The sequence below is a fragment of the Phasianus colchicus genome, chromosome 1, assembly GCF_987193195.1.
Source record: "Phasianus colchicus chromosome 1, bPhaCol1.hap1.1, whole genome shotgun sequence".
Classification (NCBI taxonomy): domain Eukaryota; kingdom Metazoa; phylum Chordata; class Aves; order Galliformes; family Phasianidae; genus Phasianus; species Phasianus colchicus.
In genome coordinates this window covers 79,254,227-79,275,830 of record NC_143436.1, presented here as the reverse complement: position 1 = coordinate 79,275,830, position 21,604 = coordinate 79,254,227, and the positions used below count along the sequence as shown (strand labels likewise).

The window sequence follows — 21,604 nt, the reverse complement described above, 5'->3', positions numbered from 1 at the left end:
GGGGGGGGGAGGGTGCGCCGGTGTCCGGCTCCTGCCGGAAGTGCCAGTGTGTCGGGGCCCAAGATGGCGGCGGGCATGTACCTGGAGCACTACCTGGACAGTAAGAGCTGCCGGGGCGGGGCCGAGGGCCGCGGCTGAGGACGGACGGGCAGACCGTGCCTCGGGGCGGGGACTGAGCCCTGCCCGGGCGCTGACCGAAATGCGGCTGCCCCGAGCCCCGCGGGTGGCAGCGTTGCCCGGCGCCTGGCTGTGAGGCTTCCCGGAGCTGTGAGGGCTCCCAGCCGCGCTCCTTCCTTCCTTCTTTCTTTCCTTCCTTCCCTCTTCGCCGCGCCGAGGTGTTCTGGGGCTGCTTAGAAATCGCGGCAGGGGCTCCGGCTGCTCGCTCAGAGCTTGCCGCCGTGGCTCAGCGGGGCTGCCTCGGCAGCCCGGCCCTGCCTTCGGCCGTGGGGGCGCGGCGCCGCGCTATCTGCCTGCTCCTGGGGGAGCTGCCGCTGCTGCTCCTGGACAACGCGGCTTCGGGAGCCTTTCTGGGTTCGCTGGTGCCTCAGCGTTGATGGAATGAAGCTGAGGGCAACTTCTGTGTCTGCAGGAAGATAGTTACTGCAGCTGCCTTCGCTGATATTTTAAAAATGCAGCCTTATTTTGGTGATGAAAGAGCTCTGTGAATACTGCGGGTACTCCTTTAAGTTGCATATAACTTCAAATTATGTTCTCTGCGTGGTGAGACTTAAAATATAAATATGTTCCTCCTCTCCCCCCATGTTCTTAAAATAGACAAGTAAACTGATTGGAAGAGTTGTTCTTAAAGAAATGTACTCATAGGTTAAGATTAGGTCACCTCTTTGATGAACGCGGTTTTCACATTTTGTGATTGGATGTCAGCAATGGAGATGAAAAAGTTTGGTGTTTTACAGCATGATGTTACTGGTATGTATCTTTTATTTCAGTCTACTTGGCCAAGTTACATCTGTTGGCATATGCTTGGAAGCACTGAAGCATGGTTCTTCAGGAATTGCACTGAACTAGATTTCCTCCAGCACAGAGCTGCTGTATGGGAACAGAGCTGCAGAGTTCCCTGTGTTATGATCTACGGGAGCATATAGTGAATTAAGGAAGGTCAGAAACCACAATACATGATGTTTTGCCAGAAAAGCTGAAGAGATACTGGTAATGAACCGGCAAGGATATTGATCTAGGAGCTGTGGGGAAGGAGAATGCAAAAAGCAGGAAGAAAAGTTGGACAAGGAGACAGAGATAGCTGGTAGATGGGAGGATGGGTGCTGGGCAAGAGCGGAAAAAAGGAGACAAATGAAGAGTAAGTGCGTGGGGGATGCAGTGTTTCTTTACTGCGTGGAGTGCAAGTGTATATTAAGAGCTGCAAAGATGAAGTAGTGAAAGACTGAGTTTCACAACCAGTAGACAGGAATGAGAAAGATTTGCTACTGAGTGTAGTGATGTATGGCAGGCATGAAGTTGAAGATGAGAAAAGCTTTAGATGAGTTTAGTAGCTAGAGTACTCCCATCAATGCCAAGAGCCTCAGGATTTTTGTCACTGTCAGTTAAAGTTTTATTTTGTGTCTCAGCCAGGATATTTGATCCTTCAGGTAGATGTTAATAGAGTGGTGCTATTATTTTTTTTTTTAATGTGTCTTGCTTAAAAAAAAATAATAATAATGTGCACAATATAGTAGTACTTAAAATATCTGGCTACAGAGATGTGAGGAGCAGCAAAGTGTTTGTTACAGTGGCTTTGTGTTCTTTGATTTTTGTCTGGTATCCTGTGTATCGTGTGCAACATTACTTCCCTTTATTAGCTACTATAAGAGAGCTGCCGTGCTCAGTCTAAGAGTTCCCTTTAGAAAAGCAGAGCATGTAGTTTTTAATACTTAATATGGAAGAGAATCCATATCATCCTTCAATGAATTAGTTTACTGATTGGTTTTCCTGTCACAGTTTTGTGACTTGTCTGTTGTTCATTGTCACAGTTCCAATATTTTGTCACTCCTTTAATGCCTTTTGCCTGCCATCTTCAAGTGTCCTCTTACTATAAATTTATTTCTTGTGTAGATTCAAATTAATTAAATCTTCTTCTTCCTGGTAACTTAGCCAAACAAACAAACAAACCTACTCTCATCTTTCATCAACATATTTGAGTTTCTGACTTTGAAATGAAAGTGCATGCATTCCTTTAGTACCAGTCTTCTTTATGGCACTAACTAAAGAAGTCAGGTTATTGCTCCTCTGTCGAGCATGCCCTTATCCCTGTTGGCCACTGTGTTTCAGCTGGAAGTTCATACTTGGCAGTTATCTGCCATAGTAGTCAAGCCTTTCTGTGTCTTGGAAATACGGTCTGGTGTCCTTTATCCATTACTTTCCCTAAATGTATTTCTGTACATAAGATGAGATAAAATATATCAGGAGTTATACTGCTGCCTTACTGTCCTACTGGTCTGTTCCTTTCGTTTTTGTTTTTCCAGTCTGTCTCACAGGCAAGATACACTTTTTAATGCATCAAGACCTACTTCATGTGTGATTTGTGTGAGTGGTGCTTGTAATTCTCTGTAATGCGTTCAGAAGCCATAAGTAGCCTTTTAAACTCATTTTAATATATGTTATGCTTTTTTGTTGTTATTATAGATGCAAGGTGCTTTCTGATACCACAAGTATTTGATGCAAACTGTAGCTTAATCATAAAAAAAAATTATTTTCAGTAATGATGGATGATTCTTACCAAAAAACAGGTTCATCAGAAAACTTGTGGAGGTTTTCTCTCCTCAGTCTATATTGGCACCCTTACACAATTCTTTAAGGTGATCCCAGATCAGCTATTTATTTCTTTTTGTGGTTTCACACCTATCTGAGCACATTGTGTTCTCCCTCACTCCTCCCTTTTTTCCTTTTTTAAAGAATATTATTTCAGTATTAACAGTTCATAAAAAGCAGTAATGATACACAATATCTGAAAACTGATATGAATAAATAGTCCAGAATGTTTGAACTCTTCTAAAAATCTCCAATATGTGCAATTACTTCTTTGAATGAAATTCTTTGAGTGTTCTTTTAGCACTTAATTTAGATATAGTTTTCCATTTAATTTCTTTTTTTCTTTTCTTTTTTTTTTTTTCCTCCCACAGCATTTCTCTTCCATGTCATTCACTGGCTGGATCTGTTCAGGGAATGTGTGAGGAGGATGTGATGAAAGAGAGCAGTTGTTTGTAGGACCTCTTCGAATCCTTGGAGAAAGGAACGTGTATGATGAATTAAATGCAGATTGTAGGAAGAAAAAAGGTGGTCTCATGTTTGAGGCAGTTGAATACCTGCCTGATGAAGTGAGTTTGATGTCTGTGTTTGTTTTTAGGACGTACTTCTTACATGTTCTTCTCAAACAGATTATTCTGCCCTTAAATTGGGTGAACATTTGTAGTTAGAGAAATAGACTTGAAGAATGCACGTGAAGAATGCAACTGAAATGTGCTTTGAGCAGATAGTTCCGACTTGTGAGAAACTAGCATTTTTAGACACCTAAAGAAGTGTGTTTGCAATTACATGGCCTTAACTCTTTATCTTATTTTTTCATTCCATTGGTGAGGGAAACAGGCTATTCCATAGCAGTGTTGTGAGAAAGCATTGTCATGTCATAATAATGAGCACCTTGAAAAGCTGATTGCCTGGTTGGGTTTCAGATTGGGTTTTGGATAGTGTATGTGATGACTCTTATTGAGCAAAAGGGATAAAATAAAGCTTTCAGTCACTAGTCAGTTGTTTGGTATGAGAAACAGCTGGTATGACCGTTCCATGTGGTAACAGAAGCCTAAATATTAAAATGCACAGAAGATCTGACAGAGCTGTACATACAGGCTTAGTTATTTCAACTTGTAACTTTTTGAGTCCTCTATTTTGGACATCTCAAGATTTTTTTTTCCAGGAGATTTTTGTGCACTAGCCAAGTTATCAACAGAGTGCGTGGTAAAATTGTCCATCAGCTTCCTAGCCCTGGTATTTTAGTGGCTTTCAAGTAGTTGTTGTAATTTAAATGTGGTTTTAGATTTAGGATTAGACACACCTTTCTGTGTCCTTGCTGTAAGGTGTTAATTTTAAACCTCAATTGTCTGAAATATGTTACGCTCCCAGCAGGTGTTCCTGCAGCAGGAAAAGTGACCGTGTTACTTCTGTGCTGAGCTGCCTCACGGAGGAGCTCCGTATTGGGTCTTCTCTGATCTCCCTCCTTCCTTCCTTCACCAAACTGAAGCTGTCCCTTTGATGACAATACTGAGCCAAAGGATTAAAGGGGGAGAAGGAACGTTTCTTGTTCCAGTTCTGTTCTTTTTGATTATTTGTGTAGCTCTTTCTTCACTTTCCTTTAGTGACTGAAGTTAAGCATAAAAAGTTTTCCATCTCTTCAAATATTGTTCTCCTTCTCTAAAGTATGTAATGGTCTCTAAAGTATTAAATGTCTGCTTCTGAGGAGAGAAAGCAAGATACTGAAGTGTTTTCCTCCGTGCCAATAAAGGAACACAACTTTAGTTTGGGGGAAACTATGGATGCAAAAGAATTAGGAATGTGGAAAGGGATGGAGGAGGAATAAGAAGGAAGAAAATCGTGGTATTCTGTGATTGCATGAAAGCTCTTTTAATGAGTTTGTGCTTGGTCAGACTCTAGTTACTGTGTTTGGCTCAGTATTTGCTCTGTTACAGAGTTAGAAATACTCAGTGCACGCTTTAAGGAAGAGAAAGGAAGGGTGACTAATATAGATTTTCTAGAAGACAAGATGCAAACACCAGGGTTTTCTTTGTGTTTTAGAGCTTTTAGTTGGCATCAGTGAAATACATGGATTGAGGAAAGTCACAGTTGTCTGTGAGTTTTTTGTGAGTCTCTGTGAAAGTGTCATGATTGTAGGGATTGTCTTTGTAGTAATGTCAATGCATCTCTTTATTTACTTAGAGGACATCAGAATGAAGTAAGTTACGGGTAGTGATACCACAAAAATCTTATCTTTTATGGCAACAGAACTGAGGAATGTACCAGTCTCCAACTGTCTAGTGCCTAAATTTACTATGAACTGAACTCTGCTCGCTTCCCAATGACAAGGCTATGTCTGCCTACTTTGCAAGGGTCTGTAACCTTTAGGAAATCAAATAGTGCCTTCTCTGCTGGTTCCAGTCATTGTTGCCCACCACATATTTTTCTATCTGGACAGATGAGGCTTTATTTGCCTTGCTGAACATAAACTTTTATAATTCCATTTGGAAAGCGTGTACCAGAGTGGAAGGAAATTCAGATTTTCATTAGTTGAGTTAGTGAATAAATGTCATTATAAAATTCTGATAAGGGACAATTAAAAAAAAAAAAAAAGGTCATTTCCAGCTTCTCCCACCCCAAACCTCTGACTACCTAGATTCTGCCAACATTTGGTCTAAATTAGATCTAAATACTTGAAAGAGTCATTAGCTGAAAGCTAGTAGCCTTGATGAGCTCAAGAAGCAAAAAGATGTCACTGGTCTGTCTGCTCTGATTGTTGCTTGACATTCATCCCATTGTTTTGGAGACTGCCAGTCAGGGCCTGTTCCAGGAGTGACACTGGGACATGATGGAGTCTATATGCTTAGATGAAGTCCTCAGCTGGTAAGTTAAGGTGGTACTGTGTAGTCATTTTTGGCGAGTGTTCCTTTTAATTTTCATTTATTTATTATTATTTATCCTTACGAGGGAGACATCAAGTTTCTTTTGCTCCTTTTATTCTACTGGCACGTGGACATGTATTGTTTCAAGGCTTGTCAGTATTAGAAAACTTATTCCTGAATAAGCACAGAGCAACAGTAGCAGCATACACCTTCCTGAAAGTCATCTTTCTTCCCCTGCAGCTACCACTGTCTCTTACCCCCTTCCCAATGCAGTACGTGGCCATACCTTTCAGTTCCTGCTTATAAATCTTCTCACATTATACTTCAGATGCACACATCTCTTAAACATTGTTTTAGTGGAGCATACTGCAAGATGCCTTTCACCTTTGTGAGACTTCAGATTAGTTGCATCTGTGATGCAGCACATATGGTCTATGGAAAATTACAAAAGATCTCATGAAAGGGAGAGGATTTGGTGATTCATAGGCATCACTTGTTTCTGTGTGAAAGCTACGGGCACAACCCACACTGAGCTAATACTTTTATTACTGCTAATGACCAGTTCGTTTAAAATAGATTTTGTTGTTGACTGGTATTTTTTTCAGAGCTTACGCCAAATGGTTTTACAAGATAAAATATTCTGCGTTTTCTCCATGTTTCTTCACTTGACCAAAAACAAATCTGATGCAACCATTTTGTCAAACAGTCCTGTTATCTCTTTGCTGGTGCCATTGGAGATCTGTGATGAGCTGGGAATGCCTGGAGTGTTTTAAGTCTAATTTGACTTGCCATTCTTCCATATCCTGCAAACTTCCGAAATCGAGGTAGATCTTTAAAATAGGAATACAGTTCCTATCAATAATGCCTGCTGTCTTGGTTGTAGATACTGTAGTATTGAAAAGTCAGAAAGAACCCTTCATCCCTTCAGGAAAGGGTACGTTCTCTTTTGGGGACTGTTACGTTTCTATGGCTACTGCGTGGACTGCTTTGCTGACTGTTACTGTGCTGTTGGACAGTGCATGACGTAGACATGTCTTGGACTGGAATGTAGTGCACTGGCCCAGCACTTGGGATATTTAATGCAGCAGAATTCCTGGGTGGCCTTGGACAATTCAATCTGCTGAGTGCTAGTTGTAGTGCTGTCCCTTACAGAGGTGGTGGTGAGGATAATGTTGCAGGTTATGCTGCACGTGCTGCTGTAGTGCTGAGCACTGTGTGAATGAAGAGGAAGGTACATTATGCTCAGACTCAGATTTTAATGAACTGCGTAGGAAGCTAATAAATGGAGAACACCAAACAAATTAGACAGAGCACTTTAAAAGGGTTACGTTGTGTAAAGGGAGGGATGGAGGGATATATTATTCCACTTAATAAGGAAGCAAGGAAGTTGCTGAAGATTACCCTAAGCCAGTTGATCTGTGCTGTATTTCAAGTGCTACAAAATTCTGAAATCTCTTAGCACCGAAAAGTCCTATGTTCTTCCCTCATGAGAACTCAGCAGTTTTTCATTCCAGAGGGCAAAGAACTTAGCCTGTTTCATTGCCAGTCTGTCACAAGCAGGATTTCTTAATTGCTGTCAGCAGTGTAGCGTTAAAGCTGGTTGTTGAAATCTGTACTGTTTAATAAAACATTGTGATTGTATTTTAAAATGCATTTTGACTTTTTAATAAATATAAGCATATACCTGGATGTGGTAGATGAGCGGATATCTTGGGAAAGGCACCATGTGTTTGTGTAGTACTTTGGTGCCATAGAGCTCTTTAGAAATGTGGATACTCACAGTACAAACCCATTGTTTGGCACTGCTGAAACATGTACAGTGAGAGGATAAAGAAAAAGTTACCAGGTTGTATAATTCCATGGGCTCATGGGCTTGCTTATTGTGGGTGTGAATTAACATCTCAGTTCAGTAGCTGATAAATGCCAGTTGCCTGCACTGACAACTGTTCACGTGGGTTTTTTTGTTTGTTTTTAATTTGAAGGAAGGAGGATGATGATGAATTCTAATTCTTGGAAAGTAAAGGGTCTGCGTGATTCTTTTGGGAAAAGATAGCGTGGTTGCCTGTATGTGGTGAGAGAAGAACAGGAATGGTGGAAGGAACGGCAAGGGAAGAGGATGGAGGATGAGAGAAGAATAGGGATGATGAAAGGATAAGGACCTGGGGAAGAGAAAGGAATAAAAAGTTTTATTTGTAATAGAGAATGAAAACAAGGTAAGAAAAGGAAGAGGAGGCAAAAACTTGAAGACATGCACTGATGCATAGGATAATCTTGTTGTGGCAGGAATGCAGGATGCTTGGTGGGCTGTGCATTGCTCTCTGTGATCTGTGCAAATGAGTGAAGTTGCAATAGTGAGAGTCCATGGTTTTCTGTAGTGTCCCTTCAGGTTCTGGAATGCTTGTATAAGGTCCCCTCAAACCTTCTCTTCTCCAGGCTGAAGCCCCAACTCAGCCTATAGGGGAGGTGCTCCAGCCTTCTGATCGTTTTCGTGGCCCTCCTCTGGACCCGCTTAATGTCCTTCTTGTGCTGGGGGCTCCAGAACTGGACATGGTACTCCAGGCGCAGTCTCACGAGAGCAGAGTAGAGGGACAGAATTGCCTCTCTTGACCTGCTGGTCACACTTCTCTTGATGCAACCTAGGATATGGTTGGCTTTCTGGACAGGAAGCACACATTTCTAGTTCATGTTTAGTTTCATCAACCGACACATCCAAATCCCTCTCTTCAGGGCTGCTCTCAAACCATTCTCTACCCAGCCTGTATCTGTGCTTGGGATTGCCTTTATTCAGGTGCAACACCTTGCACCTGGCTTTGTTGAACTTCATGAGGTTGGCATGGGCCCACCACTCAAGCCTGTCCAGGTCCCTCTGAATGGCATCCCTTCCCTCTAGCGTGTCAGCTATGCTACTCAGCTTGGTGTCATCTGCAAACTTGATGAGAATGCACTTGATCCCACTGTCCATGTTGCCTTCAAAGATATTAAATAACATTAGACCCAGCACTGATCCCTGGAAAACATCACTCGTCACGGGTCTCACTTGGACACTGAGCCATTGACCGCAACTCTCTGAGTGTGAACATCCAGCCAATTCCTAATCTAGTGGATGATCCATCCATCAATTCCACTTTGTCATGCAGGACAGTGTCAAATGCTTTGTACAAAGTCCAGGTAGATGACATCAGTTGCTCTTTCTTTATCCACTGACGTTCTAACTCCCTCGTGAAAGGCCACCAAGACATCTGTTTTTTATGGGACAGCTAAAGTCTTGTGTTCTGATAGCCATCACAACATAGGCCAAGCAATTTCAGTAGGTGTTCAGACCACTGGTAAATACTGCAGTGAAGAGCGTTTATTTATTTATTACTAGTATTTTTGTTTGTAAGAGCAGATAAAATCTTTTGGGTTAACCAGCAGAGAGCAGAAAGCTTCCCCATACATAGGTAAACTACCTGCCATAGAAATTGCTCAGTTAAAACTTGTTTAGCTGCAGCTTTATCTTGTAGAGGTGAAAGGAGAAAGGATGCTTATCCAGGTGAAGGTGTGTACTGGTGTGTGTGACAGCTGGAGACACTTTTTTTTTTTTTTTTTTTCTGCAATACCTGTAAAAACCAGGGCATGATTCCTTTCAGGTTTTCAAACAGCGGCGAAGTCCTGTCTGAGTTTCTCTTAAGCATCAGTGTGAAATTTAGCTGTAACCTCATTTAGAGTTGTTCTGTCCAGAGAATAGCATCCCACCGGTTTTTGTGCTAGCTGAGGTATTCTCTGTATCTGACAGTTTCTGGCCCTGCTGGGGGGAAATGGTATGTGATGGAACGTGTGCTTTTATGAGCTCTTTCTTAGATGGAGAAAAAGGAAATTACATCGATCTTTTTTAAAAAACAACCAAATCAAGAATTCAGATGGCCTAGGATTTGTGCATATTTGACATACTGTGCACAATACAAGAACAAACGCTGTTTTTCTCTAGAGGATATCTCTCCTGGAGGAGAGGAGTGAAAAATAGTGTGCTGCTGCATGACCATGTTCCATTTGCTGTGTAAATTGAAAGGTTTGCGGTCAGTGTGGCTGGGGATTACAGAAGAAAAAGGAATGATATTAAGATTCTCAAGCTGCATTTCATCCCTGCCACAAATTCTCTTTGTAAGCAGTGATGATTTTCAGTTCTATGTGCCCGTTGTTTTCTGAGTCGGTGTTTGTGTTTTTTGGTGGTTTTTTTTGTTGAGCTGTAGGGATGTAATCTGGTAGTGGGCTGTTTGAGCCGTGTGTAAAGGCTGTTGTACTGGGCAGACAAGGAAGCACAACATTTAGGAATATGCAAACACCCTTAATGTTGCTGCTTCCTAATTTTTTGAGTACTTGATCTTGCAATATTAACCTGGAATGCAGGGAAGTGGTACCTGCATGTTGTGTGGTCGTATATCCGTGTACTTAAGACCTAGGACCTGCTATCTGCACATTTCTTAGATATTTACAACAGAAATGGCAACAAAAATTGATTGAAGCAATATTGAGTAAGTTACATACAAAATCCTTATAAATAATTATGTTCTGATTGTGTGGAAACTTACTTGTTAACTTATTTGTTAAAGAAACAGCTTCTAAGCCCAGCGAGGCCCACAGTCGTTCGTTACCATTTGCAGAAATTAATTTTGTGGCATGTGTATGGCACTTGTTTGAAAATAACTAACTAACTAAATTCCTTTGCATTCAGACCTTCCCTGCTGGGTGATTGCTTTTCACAGAAATGTCTCTGCTGTAGAAATGTGTGGCTGTGAAAAATAGAGACTGCTGCTGGGGCTGATGTGTTAGACAGCCTTCATTAAGGGTAGGGATGCCTTCATTTACACAGTGTGTGTTGCAGAGTGGGTTCAGGAAGCAGAAATGCTTCTTTTGTGCTTTTGAAGAGTTTTTCTTCTACAATCCCATACTCCTCTCCACCTTTGTTGTTGTTTTTGTTTTTAATAATAACAGCAACAACTTGCAAGATTTCTTTTTTTTTAGTTATTTATTCGGTGTAATATTGACAACAATCAAGCTTGGACTTCAGGTTAATGTAATGACAGTAGATCTCAGTTTGATTAGACAGGCATGGCAAAGTAAGAATTGTTTTTATCAGGCTTGTCAGCTGAGCATCTGGTGATGACTAGGCGCTGAGTAGCACAGCGCGTTGGAAATTAATTGGCTATCAGCTTCGTGTTGCTTGTTCAGAGCTGTGCAAATGTTTTGCTTTTCACAATGTTTAGCGTCCTTCCACGTGCAGGACAGGCCGTATTGAGGTTTTGGTGTAGAAGGCAGAACCAGGAGCAGGGGGTTAAGACTGCTGTTTACTGTTTCTTCCTGCCTTCGAGTTGTTCTTTGGTTCTGCAAAGTCTCCTATCTCTATATGTTAAAATTAATATTAATCCTGACTCACTTTTCAGTGAATTAGCATTTGATCAGCTTTAGTTTTGATACCTTTGCATAGACATAACTAAATGGCATTATTTACCAGCTGTTGTGCTGATTTTTGTTTTTTTGTTTATTAGTGAAGAGAGTTCTTGGATGGAGTTAGAATGCTGTGTTAGAATGACTGACTGCATTACAAGTTTTGCTTTTCTGCTTATTTTAATTCATGCTTTCTGCGTGGCAGTTTTCTGTTAGCTGATCTGGTGCTATAGAATTGAACTCCTGGGTTAAATGCATCAAGTTTTTATAGTCTTTCTCCTTTATGGTTGACAGCAACTAGAGGCATGCTAGTGTGAACTAGAAGAGAGTTCTGGGAATCACTGGACTGCTGTGGCGTTAGTTAAGTTAAACAGTTAGTACTTTAACTTAGCTTTGTTTTGACATTGAGGACAGGGACTTGACTTCTCTATGTGTTCTCCTTTCCTTGCAGGTATTGAGAACCTGCCTTTTGAACTGCAGAGAAACTTCCAGCTCATGCGAGATCTGGATCAGAGAACAGAAGGTGAGGATTAGAGATGATTTCTGTGATGAGACAGGAATCGTGCAGCCTAGCTGGCTTTTCTTCCTTTGCTTTCATCTCTGGGACCTCGGGAAAAAGAAGGAAACCTGCAGCTTTCTTATGAGAACCCTGTAGTGTGTATGTATGTACGCGTATTTATGTGTTCAATGGTCAACTTGTTTCAGACCTCAAGTCGGAGATCGATAAGCTGGCCACGGAGTATATCAGCAACGCACGGACTTTGTCATCAGAGGAAAAACTGGGGCTTCTCAAGCAAATCCAGGAGGCCTACGGGAAATGCAAAGAATTTGGGGATGACAAGGTTCAGCTGGCTATGCAGACCTATGAGATGGTATGAAGGGAAGTGTCTAGTTGTTGTTTTATGAAAGACTGTGCTGAAGACCCTGATCTCTCTCTTTCAAGCCTCACTCTTGCTTTTCTGCTCTTAGTGCAAGCCCTGTACTCTCTCCTGTTTGCTGTCTTGGGTTCTGTTCTGTGGTAACTCCTGGTCACTGTCTTTTTTGCAGGTCGATAAGCACATTCGGCGGCTGGACACAGATCTTGCTCGCTTTGAAGCAGACCTGAAGGAGAAGCAGATAGAATCGAGTGACTATGACAGTTCTTCCAGCAAGGGCAAGAAGAGTGAGTACCACCACTGGGCTGCAGATTGATACAGGAGGCAGCCAAGTGACTGTGGAAGTGGTGGGGATGAAGGCAGGCACTGAAGTGGTACAGACTGTTACGCTGGAATCTGAAGGACAGGTAAAATGATGGTGACCTGGGCTCTTCTTGTGTGAGCATATTCAAGGCCACTAGATAAAATTAAGATGAGATGCATGGCCCAAAGCCAACGTACATTCCGAAGTAGGATTGCATTTTGGTGCTGAAGAGGTTGTTACTGTCAGGTGTCTATTTTAACAGAATGGAATATGCAATAACTTTTTCTCTTGTTACCAGAGGGCCGAGCCCAAAAAGAGAAGAAAGCTGCACGTGCACGCTCTAAAGGGAAGAATTCTGATGAGGAGGCACCAAAGACTGCCCAAAAGAAATTAAAGCTTGTCCGCACGTAAGCATTTAAGACGCTTGCTTGGGGGAATGAGGAGTAGCACTACAAATCAGACCAAGGGAGACTTAGCCAGACTTCCCTATGAAGAATTTGATCCCCACCCAGACCAGATCCTGTGTGTTTTTCTTTGGAAAGAAAGGAAGGAGACCTTTTAGTTTTTTCAAGGGAGTGTGGCATGAAGGGGAAGACAGATTGCTCCAGTGGATGTGGATGTATGTGCTTTAAAAAAAGGAGCGGCTGTCTCTGGCAAGCAAGGGCATTGTAATGGGAGATAGGAAGGGAACCAGTGCTAGTTGATTTACTAACCTGATTTATTTCTCTTTCCTGCAGTAGCACAGAATATGGAATGCCTTCAGTCACATTTGGAAATGTGCATCCTTCAGATGTATTGGATATGCCTGTGGACCCCAATGAGCCTACTTACTGCCTCTGCCACCAGGTCTCCTACGGGGAGATGATTGGCTGCGACAACCCAGATGTAAGAGCCTGTACTTGATGGAAGTGGGGGAGAAAGGAATGGAGAGTCTCCTACAGAAAGTCTTGTGCTTCTTGGATGGGGCCTGATGTAGAAGCAGTGGTAGTAGCAGGGTTCATCTCATCTTCAGCTGGGAAGAGCAGTGCACTGGCCAGTTAAGTGCAGTTTTCTTTGGGCTTTTCCCTAATATGATGGATGTTTTCTTGGCCCTGTACTCAGCAAGGGATAATTCTGCTTACTAATGATGTATAGGTTGGGTATGAGACTCCATTTTTTGACAGATCCTGTTAGGATTGCTACTAGTGATTTCAGAATTTGTGATTAAACATTGGGAAGTTTCAGCAGACCAGAGGCAATGATTTCAAGAGAACTGCTTTTTAACTGAGTGCTCTTCACCTCAACAGTGCTCCATCGAATGGTTTCATTTTGCCTGTGTGGGTCTGACAACAAAACCAAGAGGAAAATGGTGAGTGAGTGATTAAAACAAACATACTTGGACGGCCCATTGGTCTCTGAAAAGAGGAGGGTTGGGAATGACAGAAGAGAAAATAAGAGAAAATTAAAAAGAGAAAATAAGACTTTCAGAAGGAAAATTTGAATTAAGGCTTTGGTATCTTGGAAAAGATCCTTTGAAACTGTAAATTCAGGGTTCATATCAGATCATAAATGCTGGCTTTTTGCTTTCCTTTCTACCAGGTTCTGCCCTCGCTGTTCCCAGGAGAGGAAGAAGAAGTAAAATCCCATGAGCCTCGAATACTACTGCAGGAGCTCTCTTCCCCCTGCCAGGGCCTCGTCCCAGCTCCCCCAGCCCTTGGGACCTTGGCTAGGGGGAGTCTTGCCCTGTTTGTGGTTTGGGCCATCCCTGGAATGGTGTGTACCCTCACAGCAGTTCCAGTGTGTTCTGTATCCCTGGCTGCTTCCAAATCCCTAAGGGAGGCCCTCTCTGTGTACTATTCCAAACAGGTCTCTGAACCTCAAAGAGAGTGAATGAGGGCACCAGGGTAGCCACCAGATTCCCAGGGATTCAGGTAGCCCCTGATTTTCCTTGGCTTTCCTTCAGCCTCCTCAGAGTTCATTGCCTACTCTCTGCTGAGAGAACAAGGCTATGGGATGGGGGAAGGAAAGGAGGTAAGTCTTCAGCATTTTAGGTCTTCTATTTTCCTGGATCTTTTTCAGGAGAGAGGGAGTAACCAGGCCACTGCTTAATCTAGTAGCTTGGTTGAGAGACTGAAAACTTAATATACTCCCTATCTTTAACATTCCACTACTTTGTCTGGCATTGAGCAGCCTCTTTCGCTGGGGCAAGGAGGAAGGAGGAGTGTTTAGAGCTAGCTTTCTCTCTTACTCCTGGGGTAAACCTGCTCTCCTGGGAAGCACATTGTATGAAGGAAGAAGAATTTCTGGCCATGTGGTGAGAAACGGTTTGATCTAGCCTGTCTTCTGGCACCAGAATTCTCCCTCCCTGTAGTACAGTGGAGCTTCTCCATTATGTTGATGATGGAAAGTTCGGGGATCCAGATCCCACTTGTATACTATAGAATTAAATAAAATTAATTCAAACAAATGCTCAGTTTGTCTTGCTGTTACCTCCGAAGTAAGTAATTGGTCTCTTTCTTAGTTCTTTCTCAGCTCAGCTTTTCTGCTGATGAATGCAGCAGAGCTTTTTTCATGTAATAATTCTCAACGTTCTGCCAAGGTCATCCTTTAAAATAAACTTATACACTTGTGAAAGAATTTCTAAGCTTTCTAATGTCTGTGGAGAACATCTCCCTCTTTAGTCATATCCTCACAAATAACAAGATGCTTATTGCCATTTTTGTTGGATTTTTTTTTTTTCATCAGTAGTCCTCTCTTAAATGAGTGAGGAAGAACATAGATGACCAGCCCTCACTATGGCTATCAGGCAGAACACTAAGAAAATAAGCTATCAGGGCATAGCTTTTGCATCCAAGAATGTGGACAAGTTGCCAGAAACTCCAGGTACTGTTAATAAGGTAGAGTTGTAATCTTGGCAGGTGAGGAAATGTTCTTTACTGAAGATCGCCTTTATCATTTTAATCAGTTCCTAGAATCAGAATTTTTTGAGTTGGAAGGGACCATTAAAGGTCATCTAATCCAACTCTCCTGCAATTAACAGGGACATCTATAGCTAGGTGAGCTTGCTCAAAGCCTGATCCAGCCTGACCTTGGATGTCTCCAAGTACAGATCTTCCAACACTTGTCTGGGCAACTTGTTCCAGTGCATTATTACTACCCTTACTGTACATAATTTTTCTTATTTCCAATCTCCTCTCTTTTAATTTGAAACCACTTCTTGTCCTCTCACAGCAGACCCTGCTGCAGAGCCTGTCCCTTCCTTCTTATAGTTCCTCTTCAGATATTGAAAGGCTGCTATCAGTTTTCCCTGGAGCCTTCTCTTCTCCAGGCTGAACAGCCCCAGCTCCCTCAGCCTGTCTTTGTAGGGGGTGTGTTCCATCCATTGGATCACTTCTGTGGCCCTCCTCTGGATGTGTTCCAACAGGTCCATGTCTCTCCTGTACTGAGGACTCCACATCTGGGCGCAGTACTCCAGGTGAGGTCTCACCAGCTCAGAGCAGAGGGGCAGGATCACCTCCCTTGCCCTGCTGGCCACACTTCTTTTGATGCAGCCCAGGATACAGTTGGTTTTCTGGGCTGCGAGGGCGTATGGCTGGCTTGTGTCCAGCTGCCATCTGTCAGTGCCTTCAAGTTCTTTCTCACAGGGCTGTGCTCCATCTTTACATCCCCCAGCTTGTCTTGATAGCAAGAGTTGCCACAACCCAGGTGCAAGACCCCACACTTGGATTTATTGAATGTCATGATATCTGCCTGGGCCCACTTCTTGAGCTTGTCTAGGTCTCTGTGAATGGCATCCTGTCCTTTGGGTGTGTTGTCTGTACCATGCAATTTGGTGTTGTCTACAAACTTGCAGTGGGTGCACTCAAACCCGTTGCCTGTGTCTGTGGTGAAGATATTAAAGAGCATTGCTCCTAGTACTGACCCTTGAGTAGTACTGCTTGTCGCTGATCTCCATGGGGGCATTAAGCTGTTGACTGCTACTGGGTACGATCTCGTAACCAGTTACTCATCCAATGAACAGTCCATCCATCAAATCCATTACTTTACTATTTGAAGAGAAGGATGTTATGGGGACTGTGTCAAAGGCCTCACCAGAGTTCTGATAGATGGCATCAGTGGCTCCTACGTTGTCCGCTGACCAAATGAGTGCTGAACTAGCAGAGCAAAGGCAGGATGCAATCTGTAGTTGAAAAGTGCCACTGGGCCAAGTGCAAGAATGACAAAGGATGCAATAGCTTTTGGTGAGAGGCCTCTGGGTTGTGATGACCAGCATTAGCTGGAAGCTCTCTGGGAAGCGTGTACTAGAGAGGTATTTAAAGTGGGAATTTCAGCAGAAATATGCGTGAAAACCAAGAATTTTTAAATGGCTTACAATGACAGATGAAAGGTTGTTAAAAACTGGCATTGAAAGAGAAGGAATGAATGCAGTAACTGCAAAATTTAATCATCAAAAGGGAGAAAATAATAGAATCGATAGAAGCTAGAAATGACCAAGTACAAAACTGAAGCCATTGGAAACAAAGCTTGCAAGTGACAGAGCTGGAAACACAAGCAGCTTTTTTTAGAATGCCTTTTGTTTCTGGTGTAATTGAACATGGCACATGTCCATTACCAACTGCAGATAGCAGAATTGTTTGTAATGAGAGGAGGTGGAAGTGTTCTGAAAATATTTATTATGAGTTTGTGCTGGTGTCATATTGGAATGATATAGTTCCCAGGCAAACAGTAAGGAGGATTTTAAACGGCGTCTATTGGGGAGAACAATGTGAATTGGTAATCTTCAGTAAATGGCATTCGTAGCCCCATGAAAACTGCCCCAGGTGCCTGGGTTCCAAAACCAGACAGGTTTGAAACGTTGGAAAAGCAGCAGTTCTATGCTGGACTTCTGAGATGAAAAGGGGACTGCTACAAGTCAGCTGGCTGTTATCAGCCTATGTTTGAAACAGGGGCAGAACTCATAAGCAAACTGCTTCTGTTTAAAACAAAGGAGAATTCCAGGTCAATAAAAATGTTTTGACCAGAAGTAGCAAAGAGAAAATCTGTCAAAAATGACCTGATGTGATTTTTTTTTGGAAGGTCATTTTTAATAGTTACTTGTCATGGGAATAATCGCTTGGGTAAGTATCCAAAAATTCTACTTCATCCAAAAGTTTGATTATAATGCTTAAGAAGGGGAGAAACTATGTTAGAGTCATCGCAAATTCCTTTGAATAGAGCTGGGTGGTTGACAGATTCATTGCAATAGCAGTCAGCACAACATAACCACCTTCTCAAATGGAGCTGGAGAAATTGCCTCTTGGAGCAATCGGTAATGACATAGTTAATGGCTAAAGTCAAATCTGAGATTCAGTAGCTGGAGCCATGCAGCACTACAAGAGGTAGGACTTGTGCCGACTTCTGTAAGCGCATTTACTAATAAAAATTGGCCATGCACACAAACGACCTGTTTATCTTCTCACTATGCAATTTTCTTAACAGTGGGCATCATTCCCAGGCAGCAGAGCGAGTGCAGACTTTGGTGGTATTCACTGAAATTATTGGGGATGAATTCTTATGAGAAAATGACTGTGTATAAATATATGTATCTGAGAGTTGGAAACACTGATTAGAAGGGACTCCTGGAGGTCACCTGGTTCCATTTCCCCTACAAAGCCGGGCTGCTGCCAGTCCTCAGGCAAGTGAGGTGTGGGGGTAGCACAGTGCTGCAGCAGGGCAAGCTAGATAGGAAGTGGCTGCTGTATGATTCCAAGAAAAAGGTGATGTTGCTGATGAGCTTAGGGCTTTGATTCAAATGCTGACCAAATCAGTCAGGAGATCTCAAGCTGACAGCAGAGAAGAAAAATATATTTACCTGAGAGATAGCTTGCTTCTAATGGCTGAAAATAAGATCAGCTTCTTCCAGGATGTTTCTCATTGCAGATGCACAGATGCACCTTATCAGGAGGTGGTAGTTGCAGAATACACTGGGTTTGTTCCCCTCCAGCATCTGCAGAGAAATGGGTGATGCTTTCTCCAAGTTCCAGAAGGGGACATGAAGGGTATCTCGTTGTGCTCTCACCTCAGTGAAGCTTCATTAAAAGCATGCAGGCTGCTGAGGTGACTGAGCACTGCAACACAGCTGCAGTGAGTCATCATCAAAGTGGCAATGGGATCACTGATGTTTCGTTTCTGCTGGAGCAGGGCAAGACACATCGCTCATGTCCCAGCTGCATGTTGGTGGCTTGTCTAAGGTGATAATCCAAACTTCCAAGTGAACTTGGAAGCAGGGCCCTGCACTAAGCAGACCTGGCTGGTTCAGCAGTCTCTGAGCAGTTGTCCTGTATAAATGACCACAGGTACTTTTCTCCCTGCTGTGTGAACCAGGAAGAGCTGTCCTTAGTCTCATCAGTGATAGTTCAGATTTCTGGCTAAGGATCTTGCAGAAAGCCTTGCTGGCATAAAATGTGTGCAAAGAGTTTTATTTTTATGTCCGAGCAGAAATTGGATCTTGTGTTTCTGAGGTTAATAACACTGTTAACTGTATGGATTTTTCCTCCATGAGTCCAGGCCCAACACTCCCACTGCTGAGAAATCATAAGGCTCTGTTAGCTCCACAAGATGATTTTCTAAGTGGCTCCGTGACTACATGTGGACCTGCCATGTACAGGAAGGACAGAGCTTCAGGTTGGAAGGGACCTTAGGGTTGACGTCCAAGTCCATGGATAAGCAGTGAGGATACACATTCCTTTTGGCTGGGTTGTTTGAGCTTTTTATCTCTCTCGTGGTGGATTTCCAATGGGGAGGTGATATCCTCCTTCAAACTGACCTGCTGTGCTTAACTTTTCTTGAGTGATGCATTAATAGAGTTAAAGACTAACAAAACCAAGACAGAAAACAGTGTCCTGCCTTTCTTTCCAAATACAGCTGAAGGAAATTTCTTCAACTCTGTTGCCTAGTAGTTGCAGTATCAGGAGATGTATGTTTTTATCAAATAAAATGCATTTCATTTATAAAAATAGTCGAGCATCTTGATTAATGTATGCTAATTTATGTTTATTCTTCTGAATGCATTAGAAAAAAAAAGTTAGTTTAAAAAAGACATTTTTGCCTGTGTCATAAGGAGAGGCAAACCTGTGATGAACACTAAGCTCCTACTGATTTGAAAATGTTCTCGAAGTTGTCCACTTCAGTCTGTTTTTGCAGATTTGCTCTCTGCACAATTTAGTTTCTGTACAATTTAATTTCAGTGGATTGGGTCACTGCCATTGAGGGGATAACCTGTTCAAAGCAGGAAACAAGGCTGGGAGGAGAAAAGGCTGGAATTAGTTTTTACACATCGATGACGAGCATTCAGAAAAAGTGTGAGACCGTGAGATTTCCTTGTTCTAAAAGCCTGAATGATGCTATTCAGTTGCCACAGAAAGATTTAGGTGGGGAGGAACCTCAGGAGCCCTGTTGCCCAGCCCCCAGGCTGGGCTGTGCTCAGGTTGTTCTGCCCTAAGCCAGCCTGCCTAAAAGGCCAGAGCAGTTCATTCAAGCATGCTTTTAAGAATCTGCCTCATTTTAGATTGTATTATTAATTCAAGAAACCATTCTAAAATGATGTTTTTGCAATCAATTAAATATTCCATTTTCTAAATGAGGAGTAAAAGAATACTTCATTATTTCCTAACAAAATAAAATGTAAATTAGGTATTGGAATTAATGCACATTATTACCGTACAGTGCTTGTATAAATGTGAATAGATCAATGCATCCACCAAGTTAAAACAAGTGCTAATCTTAATGTAAAGGCTGTGTTTATCAGCACATTCAAACAGTTCTCGGTCAGTGACAGTAAACCTACAAAAATAAAGTGCAACTCAGAGCAAAGATTAGGTAACCTGTTATTAAACTCATCAGTTTGTATCCTTTCGGTTTAGTTCACCACACTGTCTCGTGCTTTTGTCTGTGGAGACGCCAGCCCTGCTCGCAGTAGGCTGGAGCTCACATCCTTTCCCCACTTCTGACCTGGCTCCACGCTCCCCTTTGCCCAGCAGGACCAGGGCCCAGCTTGGTGCCAGGCCATCAGCACCTCACAGGAGCAGCACAGCACGAAGTTGGTCAGGCTTCATCAGCACATCACATCCAGCACATTTCTGTGTGCTTACCTCCATCCTATGATGTTTTCCATCAGCCTGATCGAGGAAAGGGCACTGTTCTCTGGTAGCAGAGGAGGAAGGGCCTGTGAGCTATGCTCCTGGGTTTTCAGGCATTTTTTCTGTCAGTGGTGTCTGGGGACACAGCAATCAGACAGTGACATGAAAAACACAGATCCTCCTTCAGCAGCAGCAGTGCTATTGGCGGTACTTGCTGCAGGATGTGCTGTAGGCCTGGGGGTTACAGCCTGCTCCTCTCAGACAAGTACAGGAACATATCTGCAGGAAGCGCAAGCTTCTGAAAACAAGGCTGCAAATCTGCTCCAGGGCATGAATGATAGAGCTTGTAGTGTGGCATCAGTGGTGCAACTTTACTGGTGCCAAGATAGCCCTCAGATGTCAGGAAATACTGGGATTAACCTCACTCTTGTGCTGTACTTTGCAGACGGCTGACCCCACAGCAGGGAGCAGCCCCTGCAAGCTCTCTGTATTGATGACTCCTGTTCAAAATGTTTATCCTGTCCTCATCCTTGCCTTGAAGATAAAATAGTATTTGCAGAAATATGCAACAGAAGTGTCACAGAGCCAGCTGGCACAATCATAGCCTAACAGCTTCCCCTGCACTCACTATCTCCCTGGCTGGTGCACACTACACAGTGCTGTTCCTATGTAGTGTACCTGTGTACTTGTGGGCCGTAAGAATTCCCTGAAGGATTTCTGACAAGCTGAACTGAACCCAAGGTAGCTCACAGAGGTAGGATGGACTCAGCCTCAGAAAGTCTTTAGGTACATGGCAGCCAACCTGTCCTCATATCACTAGACATAGTTTTTCTAAATACACAGTAGCTCTCCCTAGGATCTGACTAGAAAGTCAACCAAGGATGATTCCTTTGTCAGCTCTTTCATCATATTCCTCATGTTTGAATTCCCAGTGTACATTCAGGGACTCTGGCACACTCATTCTTGTTTCCTTCATCTATATGCCATAAACAGGAGGTCCAAACAGGAGCTCTCGTGATAACCCTGTGTGATGTGCCAGATTGGTGCTTTCCTCAGTCATGAATTTCCGTCAGCCACTGAGGTCAGCATTATGTTCCCCCAGGGAGATGCCCAGTGATGGCAGAATATAGCCTGGGCTCTGCTGTCACTGCAGAGCAGAGGTGATTCATGAGTCTGGGGAGCTGAAGGCTCTAGAGATGTCTAAAATGCATCTCAAACTCTGCAGTGGAAAAAAGAAGAAATGGAAAAAGCTTGAGCTTTGTTGTCTGTTTCAATGGGAGTGGC

The 21,604-nt window shown here is 42.9% G+C and overlaps 1 protein-coding gene across 5 annotated transcripts; it reads left to right on the top strand.

The window, feature by feature from the left end:
• On the top strand, window positions 1-14,670 carry ING4 (inhibitor of growth family member 4). Of its 5 annotated transcripts, none has more exons than XR_004169201.2 (9): window positions 1-100; window positions 11,497-11,568; window positions 11,751-11,917; window positions 12,093-12,207; window positions 12,523-12,631; window positions 12,962-13,109; window positions 13,511-13,572; window positions 13,803-13,976; window positions 14,070-14,665. XR_004169201.2 is itself a non-coding variant. In XM_090149093.1 (9 exons), the coding sequence occupies exons 3-9, from the start codon at window positions 11,541-11,543 to the stop codon at window positions 13,840-13,842; spliced, it is 669 nt and encodes a 222-aa protein (XP_090005219.1). In that variant the 5' UTR covers window positions 38-100; window positions 11,340-11,406; window positions 11,497-11,540; the 3' UTR covers window positions 13,843-14,666. The 5 variants fall into 5 exon arrangements, 4 of the variants coding, with proteins under 4 accessions (XP_031466137.1, XP_090005219.1, XP_090005227.1 ...); XM_090149093.1 differs by adding an exon at window positions 11,340-11,406 and having other exon boundaries at window positions 38-100; window positions 13,803-14,666; XM_090149101.1 differs by adding an exon at window positions 3,135-3,329 and having other exon boundaries at window positions 55-100; window positions 13,803-14,666.
• The last annotated feature ends 6,934 nt before the right edge of the window (window positions 14,671-21,604 follow it).

Bases quoted from the DNA above. Each gene is read 5' to 3' on its own strand.
- ING4 (XM_090149106.1), top strand. From the start codon at position 846: ATGAACGCGGTTTTCACATTTTGTGATTGGATGTCAGCAATGGAGATG. The intron at 11,918-12,092 runs GTATGAAGGGAA...TCTTTTTTGCAG, and splicing joins CTATGCAGACCTATGAGATG to GTCGATAAGCACATTCGGCG. The intron at 12,208-12,522 runs GTGAGTACCACC...TCTTGTTACCAG, and splicing joins TTCCAGCAAGGGCAAGAAGA to AGGGCCGAGCCCAAAAAGAG.